This window comes from Hippopotamus amphibius, chromosome 9 (assembly GCF_030028045.1).
Source record: "Hippopotamus amphibius kiboko isolate mHipAmp2 chromosome 9, mHipAmp2.hap2, whole genome shotgun sequence".
NCBI classification, from domain to species: domain Eukaryota; kingdom Metazoa; phylum Chordata; class Mammalia; order Artiodactyla; family Hippopotamidae; genus Hippopotamus; species Hippopotamus amphibius.
In genome coordinates, this window is record NC_080194.1 from 76605889 (window position 1) to 76620185 (window position 14297).

Consider the following 14297-nt stretch of genomic DNA (forward strand, 5'->3'; position numbering starts at 1 on the left):
ATTCAGATAGTTCTTTGGATCCAGAGTTCCCCATAGCCAACTTCATCTAGGCAGCCTCTCCATGGTACAAGGAAACCAAATTAATAACCACTTTGGTCCTCAGGTGACTTCTAGTTCTAAAATTGGCTCTTTAAAATTAGAGAGAGACCTGTTCAGTTTCCCATATCACACACACACAATCTCTGGACAACCTGGGAATTTGCCTGCCCTGTTCTGTACAGCTTACCTGCCCCCATAGCCACTTCAGAGAAAAAGACCCAGGGTAGTAGGGGAATTAGGTCTCTTTCTATAGGTAAGAACACTTTATTGGGTGCTTACTGAAAGTCAGGCAGGGTCTTGACCTCTTTGCATGTAGTATTTCATTTAACACTCACAAATACTGTACACATTTGTTACCATCATTGCCTCTGTTTACAGATGGGGAAACTGAGGATTATCAAAGTTAATGATGTTGTGTAAAGTTATCCAGAAGAAGGTTTTAGAGATAGGATTCAAGTGGACTCCAGTGTCCAAGTTCTGGCCTGAGCCACTACCCAATAAAACAAGGGCTTTTGACTGACATACATCATAACTGGTAAGTTACAGTAGAAACAAGACTTAAACCTGGGGCCCCTGGCTTCTTTAAGGGTAAGTGAGTAGCATTTTCTTAAAGCCATAGTGATATAATTATAGCCTCATCCCCAAACAAACTTAGAATCTACTCTCAAAAGCTAAGACATGGCTGAGCAGAGGAAATATATATTGAGACAAATTGAAAACAGCGGAGTCACTAAACTTTAGAACAGCTGGGTTCTAAAGTTTACACCGATGGGGTTTATTTCTAATTAACAAGCAAAGGCAGAGGGGCCTCTAGACCTGAGCTGAGGGTTCCATGGATAACATCCCCCCACCCCACCCCACCCCCCACACAGAGCAGAATGAGAGAGACTTTTATCAGCGTTTTTCGTTTAACAGTGAGCCTAGGTGAGCTGCTGATGTCGTCCTTGGTGCCCCGTGGTGGCTGCAGCCCCCTTCCTCCCACTGCTAGCCCATTGCTCCACTGGAGAGTCTCATACAGCGCTTTACTCGCTCTTCCAACCTCTGCCTCTCTCCACCTCCTTCTTCTGGACTCATCCTCATCACAGGATGTTGTGCCATCCCAACCTCAACCCCTTGCTTTTGCTCAGTCCCAACATCCAGACTCTCAGGAAACCCTGGCCACGGCACTCCCACAGTACGCCCCTTACCTGTCCCTGTCTCTCTAGCACCATGGTCACCGACATCCTCTTCCCTCTTCTGCTCCTGACGCTCTCCCTTATTCCACTCTGCGTCCTTGCAACCCCTTCTCTTCATGACAATGTGATATTTAAAAACTCATCAGATCGTGTCACCTCCCTGCTTTAAATTTTCCGAAGCTATTACATTGCACGGGATCCAACTTGCATTTGCTGTTACAAATCGCCCTAAATACCTAGACACCTATATAGGTCTATATTGAAGCTTTAGTTGGCACATGGGGCATTTACATCCTTTCATTTGTATCTTTTTACATGTCACAAGTTGTTATCACAGGAAAGTGGGGATTTTGCTATATAATCATAATTGATGATCACTAAGCGCTTCCACTGTGCCGGGTTCTTTGGAATTATCATCATTAAGTGTTACTCTGTATTAATCATGTTTTGAGTTTCTTATTCTGTATTTTATGGTGCTTTGACGTCTTGGAGACTGGCAAATTCTGGAGAGACCGTCCCTCCCAGGGCTAGCTAACTTCTAGAGACAACAAACAACTTGCCTTCAGCATGCCGTTCACATGCAAACCAACCCACTGAGAGCTCACATCCCTAACCACCTCTTCTACCCAACTGTCACACACCAAGCCAGTGTTTCCCCTGCCCTGAGTCACCCCAGGGCCAGGTACTGGACAACTAGAGACCACACCTAGAGTCCGAGCCTGACACAGTTATTCAAACAATCCAACCCTAAGTCTGCTCAAGCTTGCCTGCCACACCTTGCCCATTCCTTCTCGTGGAAACCACCAGAAATTCTCTGGACCTTGCGTCCTCCTTGCCCTTTCTGCTTCCTGTCCCACCTGGTGCTTCCCCATGTCACCCTGCATGGCATGGTGGGCCCCCTCCTCTGGGGAATACCAGGGAATAAACTCTTCTTTCCAGGCAGTTTTTTCCATGTCTGCCATCTTCCCAGACCTTACAACATAATCTCAGGGACATTTCACAATACCCACCCCCAAGCACTATGAAATAGGTGAGACAGGTATTATTATCGATCGATATCAGTCACACAGCTGAAGGGTCAAGGAGTCAGTATCTGAATGGACAGTCCAACTGCAGAACCAATACCCCTAGTACTCTAATCCGTCCTCATTTAATTTCTCTTCATATCTGTCATTAAATATCCAAGAGAGGTTTAGCTGGGGGTCTCCTATCATGGCACTCAGCTAGCATTTCATAGAAATCTCTTGATATAAGCTACTTGTTCATTGTTCATTGCAAAGCTCACTCCCTTTTCCCTTTCCCATTTCAATCTGGTTTGGCCTTTTAGTCTCTAAATGGATATACCGGTCCCTAGCAATGCCTTCCAGATGAATGAAATCTCCCCCACCAAACTGGTAGACAGGTGTAGATTCACACAAAAACCTGACCTCTGCAGTTATTTCTCTGATTCCCTAGCCCTTAAGTTCAGTCCATTTATTCACGCACAGATATTGAACGAGGAAGCAGACTTACAGAAGAGAAGGATGACAGCCCCATTCTCTAGGACTCCAGATAACTAGAGTTGGGGGGACTCAGTCCTGCAAAAAATATGTGTATCCTTTCCCCAAGGGCAGGCTTTGTTACATGTTATTAAGAATATATAATGCCTCACTTCATCCTCTCTCTGCCTCTCTTCCTTTCATGCCCCACCTGTTCTTCTCCCACCTGGAATCTCATGTTCTTTCCTGCTTTCTTTTCTTATCCAATAACTCTTTCTATCTCAAGTAATCCTTCATGGGCTGATTCAGCCTTTGGCAACAGCCCCATCTGCACCTCCTGAGAAGCACTAGAACCAGCAGGTGTGTGAGTCGGCCGTGTCATCTGTGTGCCTGGCAGCCAAGTGGCAGGGGCTGCGTCACTTGCATGGCAGCCTGACCCATCCCCACGGCTCCCACCCTTGGTGTTCAAGAGGCAAACTCTGTTATTGAAGAAAATCATAAGCCTGGCCCCAGTTCTTAGCTTTGCCCAGATTAAAGCACTAAAAAAGTCTTTCCAGGCCGTTGATAGTGGACAAGAGCATCTTGGAATTTAGAGGATTACGTACAATGTGTATACAGAAAACCCAGGTACACTCAGGTCTTAAGGAAAGATGTGTGTCATTAAAACTGGTGGGTTATCCCAAAATAAGTTGTTTGGCTGCTCTCTGAGGCCTTGCGTCTCCTCCCAGCATCTTTACGCCTCTCAGCCAGGAGCTCGCTGGGGAGGGCACTGCTCACCCCCACATTATTATTGTCTGCTTTTGGGAAGAAGCTGCTATGTACTTCTATTCTATTAGAACTTATAAAATATATGTGGCATAACTAGTGACAAATATTCTTTCTTCCCAAGGTATGATGCTCTAATTAAAAACTTTAGACCTAAGATGTATGTGGTTGCCTTTTTACAGGGGCAGGGGATGGGCAGTATTTATTTATACTATAGTATTTATAATAGTATAGTATATAGTAGTATAGCATTTATTTGTGCCCAGTCCTTTATAACTGAGAGCAGGTAGCACGCTTTTGTGCCCTTCAGCAATGAACACAATTAATGGTAAGAGTTTAAAGCTTAGTTCTGAATTACATTTTATTGGAACAATTGTTCAGAGCCCAGGCTAATTTTACAAAAGTATCTGAGAACGAATACAGTAAAGCAAATGCACGCAGCAACTGTTAAATTATGATACAAGGGCACAAGCCACACAAATAAGGGGTGGCTTTTGCCAGGGAGAGCAGAAAGAAAGCCTCTTGATGGGCCCAAGGAAAGCCTGAGCTTTTCAGTTCTTAAGCAAAAGAAATGAGTGAGCGGCACGCCAAACTGATAGCCTGAGTTCCAAGAATGCCCTATCACCAGGTCCCCTCCGGACACCGTGATGGTACCACTTCATGGTGTGATTATAAAGCCACAGATGAATTTTATGAAAATCAGTCTTAATACTTTTTAGGATCTCTACGTGTTTTTCCCAGTTCTTGCATTTTTACAATAAGACACTTGGGTGATAAGCATGGAGTAGAGCGGGGACGATTTTGCACGTGGTTCGGTAGGAAGAAATTCAGATTTGCCAATTGGAGAGAGAGAGCAAGTCAAGGGCCTGGAGCATTTCCAAGGTGGGTCACCGGAGCAGAAAGCGCTCCACCTTCTCTCCAAGGCCCAGGAGAGCTCTGTCTGGGATGGGACTGTAGCTTGGCCACGTGGAGAAGGGGCGGCCGAGCGGTGGACGCGCACACCGGGTCAGCATCCCGGCGCGGGAAATCTAGTCAAGCTCTCCAGGGCGGGGTTTGGCAACTTCTGCCTCGGCATCTGGCATCCAGCATCCGGGGAGGGAAGGTGCGAGTCAGTTTCCAATTTGCTGCGGTCCCCGAGCTCCCTCTCCCGCCCTTCCCTCCCGCCGGCACGAAGGGAAGCCACCGAGAGAGGCGCAGCGTTCCCGGGCAAGCGCGGTGTCGGGGGAGAGAGGACCCGGGGAGGTGGCGGCCCGGCCCGCGAGGCTCCCGGCGCAAGTGGGCGGCGCAGGGCGCCGCGGCGCATCAGGGGTTAAGGTGGGCGCCTGCGCCCCGCGCCCGCCGCCCGCCGGGATGCGCGCCGTCCGCCCGCTCGCTCCGCGCCGGCACCGCGGAGAGCGGCGGTCAGTGATGGAGCTGCTGCCATGACAACCCCGGCGGTCCGGGCCCGCGCGCATCGGGGCTGCTCCCGGGAGGCCGGCGGCGCGGAGGCCGGGGGCGGCTGCTGAGCTTGGCGTCCGCGCATCCCCGCGCGCCGCGCCGCGTCCCCGGAGAGGCGGGCGCGCCGTCCGCCCGCTCCCCGTGCGCCCAGAGCCTGCGCCGCCGGCGCTCCGCGGGCCGGGCAGGCCGCCAGTCGCCGCCGGGGCTGCGGCGAGGACGCCAGGCACCCACCGCACACGGAGGATCCTCGGGCTCGGCGGCGGCTGCGGGTCCCCGCGGTGGAACTTTTTATCGCCTTTGCGTTCCAGATTGGAGACTCGGGCTGGTTTCTAAATACATCTGTACATATGTGTGATCTAATAAAAACATTTTCTCCTCTCCTTGAAGCGGCAGCTTTTTATGACATCTCCTTTATGTCAGAGACACTTGCCTGGTTTCTTTGGGTTATAAACTTTTGATGCCAGACCTCGGCAGGACGTGCCCAACTGAATGTTAAAGTAGCATCTCGAAGAGAGGCAGAGAAAGAGCAATCCGTGACCTTCATCCCTGCACCTTCCTCCTTCCTCTCCCTTCCCGGCCGCCTCCCTCCTCCCCAGGGGAGCGTCGAGAAAGCTCTTTTTGGATGCAGGAGGGGGCATCTGGTTCTGCCAGGCTGGAAAGCTGAGGCAGGATTTGAGGAAGAATCATTAGACTCGGGAGAGCTTGGACTCCGCTTCTCCTTCCCCCTCTCTGCTTCTGGCTGGTTCCAGCCCTTTCCTCCCTCCCCACGCGGCTGCCCGAGACCCGCCGGTGTGCGGGGCGGGGGACGAGGACCGTGCCGCTGCCGGAGTTCTGGGAAGTTGTGGCTGTCGAGGATGGGGGTCTGTGGGTACCTGTTCCTGCCCTGGAAGTGCCTCGTGGTCGTGTCTCTCAGGCTGCTGTTCCTTGTGCCCACAGGCGTGCCCGTGCGCAGCGGAGATGCCACCTTCCCCAAGGCTATGGACAACGTGACGGTCCGGCAGGGGGAGAGCGCCACCCTCAGGTAGGGAGCTGTACTTCGGCGGGGGCCTGAGCCCCTCGGATGTGATTCATGGGAAGGGGCGAGCGAGAGAGAAAGGAAGACTTGCGTGGGGGATTGGAACGTGGCAGAGGGCCTTTTGCAGGCCCAAGAGGTGCCCACTTGGTATTCTGTGGCAGCTGGCACCCATTCTCCTGGAGAGTTTTGTCATTTGCTGTGGCTTTTCTGGCCCCGGATCTTAGGAGTGAGCCCTGAGGTCCTTGATTGGGGCTCCATGTAATTGTGAGGCCATAATGTGTCTAGACTCACTTTTGCCTTGGCCCGGGGGTGAGAGCCCTGGCTTTGAAATTACTGGGGGCTTAGCCTGAGCTCGCTGGTGCCCTGGTGTCTGTCTCACAGTCCTGAAGGTATGTGATGAGGCAAGGTGGTCCTCCCGATGGTTGGCTGGCCTCTGTCAGAGAGATAGCTGAAATTTCAGGCTCTGGAATTGCCGATGCTGGGCCGTGGCCCTTTACGAGTCTGCTTAAGAGGCAGCCATCCTTGCCAACCCGGTGTAGTGCTCCTGGGGCCCCTATTATAAATTACGTGGGCAGTTTTATCTTTGCAGGCTTGGGCCAGGGAGAGGAAACATGTAGCTTTTATGCAAGGACAACACTCCTGTGTGAAAAGCACAATAGGAAAGCTTTTTGTTTTACCTTAATGAGTTACAGAGAATCACCTACGTGCTCCAGGCAGAGGGGTGGAGATTCTTGGAATATGAACCTTTGGGGACCAGGCCTGCTGCAGCAGAGACTTTAATAAAAATGCAGCCACCACTTTCCACCAGCTCAGCAGATATCATCTTTTATCCCTTTAATGAGGCCGTTCTGGTCCTCGGAGACAGATTCAGGGACGTCCCAGCTTAACTCTGCTCACAGTGTACACAGGGTGAATGCATTTGCCCTGTCTGTGACTTTGATGGTTATGGAGGAAATAAAACATCGTGCCCCAGATTTAGCAGCCAAGAAGCCTGGCTCCTCCAAGGAACACATGAGGATGGGGCTCTCTTCCTGTTCTTCCCCTGACTTCCTTGGTTGAACCCTCTCCATCTGAACAAGCCTCTTCCCGGGGAAGGAAAGAAAGGCTTCCTGGTCTTCCTTCCTAAGTCCAGGCATTAAGGTTGATTCTTACCACTTTGGGTGGTCCTCAGTTGAGTCTTCTTTTGAGCTCGAGGACAGGTCCTAGTACCTTGTCGCTGGTGCATGGAGGCCCCAGAAGGAGAGAGAAAAAAAGAGGATGGAGACAGACCTCCTTTCTAGACAGGAGGGAAACCCTGTGGCTACATGGGCACCCCTCAGCCTGACCCAGACTAGAGAGAGTGTAACATGCCTACTTCCTTGCCTCCGAGAAATCCCTGGGGTCCACGCCCTGAGAGGAACATGTGCAGGGACCCAGTCTGTTCAAAGAGAGGAGTAGCCGCCAGGCTACCGTGCAGGTTAACCAAGGAAATATGGGGAAATGGTGGGAGGTGTGGGAAGATAGTGATGCCGCCACACACCTGTCTTCATCCTCCAAACTATTCCCGGGGACAGAGAGGCCCAGCATTGAATAAGGCCTCGGTGCTGAACTTTCCAAAATCCTCTGTCCTCTTCTTGCCCCTGAAAGTTAAACCAGAAACTTAAAAACTGGAGCTTTCTGCTTTCTGGGATGCAGTAAGATTGTTCTACCAGCAGAGGGCCAGCTTTGATCTGCCTTTTTTTATTAGCTGCTGGCCTGTTTTCATGATCTTTAATTCTAATGTTTAGCAGCTGGGCTTCGTAATGGGAATGGGAATAAAAAAGGGAAAAGCTGAATAGTTGCTTTTTGTGCTTTGTGGAGGAAAAAAAAAGCTTTACATATTTGAGTATAACTATTATCTGTTACCTGATGGCATACTTTATTTTTTAAAAAGTAAGCTCATCTTATGTTGATTTTGCCTCTCAACTTCTGTATAATTTGCCCTGAAATAGAGAAATTCAGTGCATTGTCCCCATTTTAATCCTTCTATATCCTTTCTTTTACCTCTCATGTTTCTTTTTTTTTTATGTTTCCCCTCATTTTTATCAGATGCCTCCATTTTAAATGCTTTTGCGTGTTATTCATTCTTGTCTTTCTCTCTTTGCTTTCATCACTTAATTCTTACTGTTCCCTGTTTTTTTTTTTTTTAAGGTTTTGGTGTCACTACTATCATGTTTCTTAAAATAACATAAATAGCTGCCACAGATTTCTGGAGGTCTCCATCTCTCCCCTTCTGTTTTCCGTGCTCCTTTAGTTTCTTGGCCCGACAGCTGTGTGCCCATCTTAATGAAAACCTTGTTTGTCAGGACTCAGGGGGCGTCCCGCTGCTTCCCATCTCTGGAAGTCCATGGCCTCAACCCCAGATAGATGTATCATTTTGGATTGTTTTTTTGCTTCTAAAAAATTGTAATTCTTTAACCATAGTCACTCTTTAAGTCTCCTGAAAGGTGTACCATTGGGAATTCAGTGTCTGGGAATTTACTGTTTTGAACGCATCAAATGTTCAGAAGCTGTTGAAAAAATTGAGTGATCCCCAGGCCCATCAGCCACAGAAAGTCTTTTCAAAGGTGGCTGCCCTGGATCAAAGAATCCTGAGCCTGTTTCTAAATCTTGAATGAAGTCACATAGGAGGCTAAAGACTGACTAGGAGAAGCAAAGGAGTGGAGAAAGCTGGGTCCTCCTTTGAAATGTCCAGTGAGACGTTGCCCGGCTTAGAGAAGGAAGATCTCCTTCCTTGCAGGCGTGGTTTGTGGTGCCAGGTCTTTGACTGCATCGAGGAATGCTAGGAAGTGAGGTGCCAGAGACCACACTGAAGTTCTGAATGTGGATGAAACTCATTTTATGTGAGGCAATATTATCTTCCTCATAACTACTTCACAGGGCTACTTGAAAAGTAAAAATAATTATGTGACTATGGAATTATTTTGCCTCCTTGGAAGAGAGATGATATGGAAAATGAAGGTGGTATTCACAGTGTCTGAATTATAGCTCCTATGAATCTGATTTGAATTCATTATTATAAATGGGGCCTCTTGGCCAGAATCGTCTCATGACAGTTATCTGCTGTTGGGTTAAAAATGTTCTGTGTCTTTCCATTAGATTAGATATGACAAGTATCTCCAAGTCCTGTGTCTGAATCATTGCCCACGTCAGGAAAGGAGCCCAGAATGCTCAGGGTGGTCAGCTGCTGTCTATTAGGCTATTTCAGTTACACTATGATCGCCAGATGTGTTTTCTTCTTGGGCCTCAGTCTCCTCTAGATTTGCTTTGGTTGCCCAGTGGGACCACGTCATCTGTATCCACAAACATTTGGGGGGGGTGTGGGGTGGAGGTGGGAGTTGTTGCGGTAATTGTTCCACTAGATGGGACAAGTTCCCACTAGCAATCTGGGTGGGTTTTGTTTTTTTTAATTTTTTTTTTTTTTTAATTTTAGTATGGCAGGATAATCAGTTTTGCTGATCCAGGCTTGCTGATCTGGGATTATGCTTAGAAACTCTATTCTAAAATACCCTTGCATTTTCATTTGGAGTTCTGAGCTAATCCCTTTGGAACCAAGTATTTGAGGGTTAGCTACTGCCAAGGAATAAAGTGAACAGCAGGATTTTGCCAAAGCCACTGGGGCAGTCAGGCTCCCAGGGACAGTGTCCTGTCATTTGCCTGGGTGTTTTTCTGTCTTTTGCACTCACCATCAGCTGCTTTTCTTTTTGTGTAAATTAGAAAATTCAGAATCGTCACTAGCTTATTCCAAACATGGCCATAGCACGTGCATTTCAGTGTTCAAGTTTCCTAAACTGAATAAGGACTTGGATTAGCGGAAGGCTACGCTCTCGGCCTAAAGATGGAGACACAGACACCAAATCAAGTGCAAGTCCATGCGGCCCCCCACTTCCCCCGCCCCCAACCGCACTGCTAACCTGGGCTGCACGGGGGTTACTTGAGATGCTTTAGAGACATTCCACAGCCAGGATCCCAGACCAGTTAAAGCAAAATGTCTGGAGTTGGGCATGGTGTGAGCGTATGAAAGATCTCTTCTAGTATTTCTCAGCTTGAGAACCACTACCCTGGAGCCCTTTCCTGCCCCAGAACATCTGAGCAGGGCTGGTCTCCTGCTCAGATTACGTGTCCCCTGCACTTATGTGTCTCTCACACGTGTGCATGGACCTTACCACTCACGGCTACCCTAGTGCCGGAGAAAGAGCACCGGGCTCAGGGGCCTGAATACCCACCTGGATTTGATTCTCACTTCACCTCTCACTAACTGCATGGTTTTGAGCACTTCACTCCTTTTGTGTACACTTGGGAATAGTATCTGCCCCAAGTCTGGCATCCGGGAGACGGAGTAGATGGCATTATTCTGCTGACTAGAAAGCAACACATACACAGGTTGTCATAGGAGCTACAGAGAACCCCAGTGATGCCCTGTAATACTCTCTGTTCTTTCCAGTTTCATTTCTCCTCCCCACTCCCCCCACCCACCCCAGATCGTTAGAATTCTTAGTCCTTTCCCAGTTCCATTCAGCACCCTGCTTCCTGCTCTGGTTGGGATTCACCCTCATCTGGGTCCCAGTACCGCCTGTGGCAGAACTTTGTCCTGACGGGTACACACACACCATGGACTTGGGACCTACACCTGGGTGTGGTTGGACTGTGAGTTTCTGGGGGTCAGCAGCCACGTCCTAGGTCTTGGGTACAGACATTGTTGTGGATACTAAGGATTCAAAGAGGGAGTCTTGGCTAAATGCTTTAATCCACCGTAAAGGTGCTCAGTCTCTTATAATGGAGTGTTACCTCTGCAGCTAGGAAGTGCTTATAGCCAATGAGTTTCATTCTCTTCAAAATATGGTGCCTGGCATTCAGGAAGTCAGTCGGTTGGAGCCCTTGGAGGCCTGAGGGACTTGAATTCTGCTGAAATCACTTGCCGGAGGGGACACGGAGTCCACCAGTGGTCCCCACCTGATCTGAAACTATGCAGAAGCCTTCAGCATCCCCGAGGGCAGGATGAGGAGCAGGGCAGCAGAGCCCAGGGAGTCCTCTTAGCAGCAGCAGAGTAATGGACTTGGAAGTGAGGGTGTTCCTGCGGAGACCTGCCTTCTGCAGACAAGAGGAGACACAGAGCAAGGAGGGTGTGGGGCAGACGGGGAAGTTGGCATGTCCCGATTAGGAACGGGGGAGCGATCTAGCAGGCCTGGAACAGTGAGGCTGGCTCGACTGACACTGTAAAGTCACTGATTGGTAGGAATGTGTCTGCTCCCCAGAACACATGCCACACGCCACACGCCACATGCCACATGCCACATGCCAGAGCTGGGGATGGGAGGAGGCGTTTTAAAGCAGTCAGGATACGTGTTCTGTGACTTTCTGAATTGCTCTAGACAACTTAGCAGCTCTTATCTAAGCCCTTTGGTTCATTTTTTGGCCTTTAAGTAAATTTGGCCCTTGGGTTCAGTTTAGTCCTGTACTTCTAAAAAGGGACCGTGCCCTTGGCCAGCCTACTGTGCTCACTGTGCGTCTGGCTCTGGCAGTTGGGGAGGCAAGCAGAACTGGGGCAGCCTGTGTCCCAGACCTTATGGGGTCCAGTGGTGAGATGTAGCAGATAGGAGGGGCCACCTAGGTCCCATCTGACCTTCCCAAGGGAGGACTTTACATGTTATTATTATTAACGTGAAGCATCTTCACAGGCACGAGGTGAGAGAGGGAATTACGGAGTGATGTGTTCCAGGCTGGCAGAAATGTGCGTTGCCTGCTAAGTTAGGAACTAAGTGTTAACCTTTCTTGATTTTTTTTTTTTAAATCTGCTCAAGACAGCCCCAGACTATTTCACATTCGTTCATTTATTATTTTCCATGCAGGAAGATGCTTTTGCTGATGTTGGGTCTAGTTGAGTTGGGGAGGAAGGTGGCATGGTCTTGGGGGGAGGCTGCCCGCTAAGTCCCTCCCCACCTCTCAGCAATGACACCTTCCTGGAACTTCTGGTACATGGTGCATCTTTTTTAAGATGTGAAAACTGAAGCTGTGGTGTTTCTGCAGCTCAGCACTTACCCTGCCTCCATCTGTGTGTCATTACTTTTGTAGAGAAGGCTAGCGAAGGGAGATGTTTGAGCCTGGTGCCACTTTCCCTGCAGGGTCACACTACAGACCCTTCAGTAAAATCTGTGGGGGAGGGAGGTTAAACAGATAAACTCTATTATCCATGATTGACTCTGTGTCAGGTGCCAGGCCAAGTACTTATTTTTTCATGTAATTTTCAGAATATTATGATGCTGTACGGGAGGAAGATGTTTTCTTCTACTCTTTTAGGGTCTTCTGGTTGGTCTAAGAATTAAATTTAAATGAGACAGATGAACAGGAGAAAATCAAACAAAAGTTTAGTAACATGTATACATGGAAGAGACCCAGGAGAACTGAATAACTCAACAAAACAGCCAAAACCCTCACCCTAAATACCATCTTCAGCTAAAGCGAAAAGAGGGTGTCGGGGGTAGAGGTTTGAAACTTCTAAGTGGAGGAAGGCACTTCACACGGAGATGGAAAACCAGAGTTTTGGTAAATAAATGTTTGCTGGGCCTGCAGAGCTGGACACAGAGTGGGCTCTGGTCTCTGGGAGTTTCCTCACCAAACGTGGCCTGTATTCTCTGCAGACATCTCTTGTGATGCTCTATTCCTGTAACAGGGCCCCTATCTAAATTCTTCAGGCAATTGAGGAAAGGTCAGAGTTTCTTCCTGAGATTTTTGGGTCTTGATTGTTTACAGCTTGAAATAATCCACATGCCAGAAACATTGTGAGGTGGTGAAATTTTATTCCCCTACGATCCCCAGTTAGTAGCCTAGGACACTGAGGTTCAAAAGTTAAGGCCCTTGCCCCTGGTCACATGGTTATGATGTGTCAGAGCCTGCGTTTGCTCCTAGAATGCCCATTTTCCTCCTGAGTTTTATAGTACCCCCTCCCAGATAGAGAGAACAGAGAAAGTTTCCATGAGCTGCATGAAGAAAAAATACCAACACCCCTCTCTGTTCTCAGGATCTGTATCTGAGCAAAGGTCAGAAAATCCACATTGAGTTGAGGGCTGTAGCTGTCTCCTGTCCTGCCCTGAGCAGGTGCTTCAGTCCCCTCACCTGCACACCAGCAAATGCTCCTCTATCTCCTGGGGCCGGAAATCACGTACCTGTGAACCTCAAACAAAGTGAAGCAACAGGAGCGTCCCGCCCATCGTGTGCACTGCCTGAAGATCATCAGTGCCCTTAGCTTTGACCCTGTCCTAAATGCTGCACCCTCTAGGTACATACGTGACCTGCAGAAGAGACAAAGCCAGCAGGTAACTGATGACAAGGACACCGATGCCTCTGAGCATTTCTTGTGAGGAAAGGAGTGATCTGCATGGAAGGATGCAAAGATGAGAAGCCATATGTTTTTAAATCCTAAAATCCAAGTCATTTCTTTATCTGATCTCTCCATCTTTATGCTCGTATTTTAGTTTAAACTGTCAAGGCTGTGGCAACAGCAGGCACAGGCCCCCTTGCTCACCTTGTGGCTGACTCATACCCTACAGGAAGCCCACTGACCCAGGTGGCCTCCTCTTCCCTGGAGATGGTACATTTTGCTTAAGTCAAAGGGATGCTGAAAGACTTGACCTGGCTTCCATAAGAGTGCTGATCAATACACTGTTTAAAACTTAGTTTTGAATATTAAACATTTCCAGTGGGTCTGAAGATTTACGGAGTCTCGATTAACCAGGTTTCCATTGCATAATAGAAATACAGCATGTTTTAAGTGGTTATTAAGTTTTCTGGCTAGCCCACAGAAGGTAATTTAACTCATAATTACCCAAAATGCTATAGACCAGTGATGAAGAATAATAGAAAACAATGTTGTTGTAGAAGAAGTAATTACACAAAAGAGGAAAAAAATGAATATGATAATTTTCTATTTATCATGAATGTCGGTGCTGGAGAAAAGTAGGCATAATTACAGGAAGATTATATGGAAACATTTTCCCAAAGATATTTCTGAATACTTTCAAAAGTTTGGAGTTTGTATTATTGTTTCTGTTGTGCCAAATTTAATTTTAAGATGCATAGCTTCCCTTTTATTTGATTCACGTGTACATTTGTCACCTCATCGATGATTAGGGATATTTTCATAAGTGTTAATAAAGCAAGGAAGATAGATCAAGAATATGAAAGAAATAGATAGATCAAAAACAGAAAGAAAAGAGGAGAAAGGCTTTCCCAAGGTGTCAGGAAGAGTTAAGGGAAGACCAAGTAGCCTAAAGTGGAGTTCCCCAAGTCCAAGGTAGAGGAAGGAGTGGGGAAGGAAGTGGCAGTGTCCCACCCGCCAGGCTCTGCTGTGTGAATGTCTCCACTCCCGCCCGT

At 48.3% G+C, this 14297-nt stretch overlaps 1 protein-coding gene across 7 annotated transcripts in view; it reads left to right on the forward strand.

The window, feature by feature from the left end:
• Positions 1-14297, forward strand: part of OPCML (opioid binding protein/cell adhesion molecule like) — a 1059893-nt gene that overhangs the window by 559921 nt on the left and 485675 nt on the right. For 4 of the 7 annotated variants that reach the window (XM_057695558.1, XM_057695561.1, XM_057695559.1 and 1 more), the window contains exon 1: positions 5749-5915. In XM_057695558.1, coding sequence (XP_057551541.1) covers positions 5749-5915 — 167 coding nt within the window. Of the gene's footprint in view, positions 1-5748; positions 5916-14297 lie in introns of those variants that run through there. The other 3 variants (XM_057695557.1, XM_057695560.1, XM_057695563.1) reach the window with 1 other exon arrangement.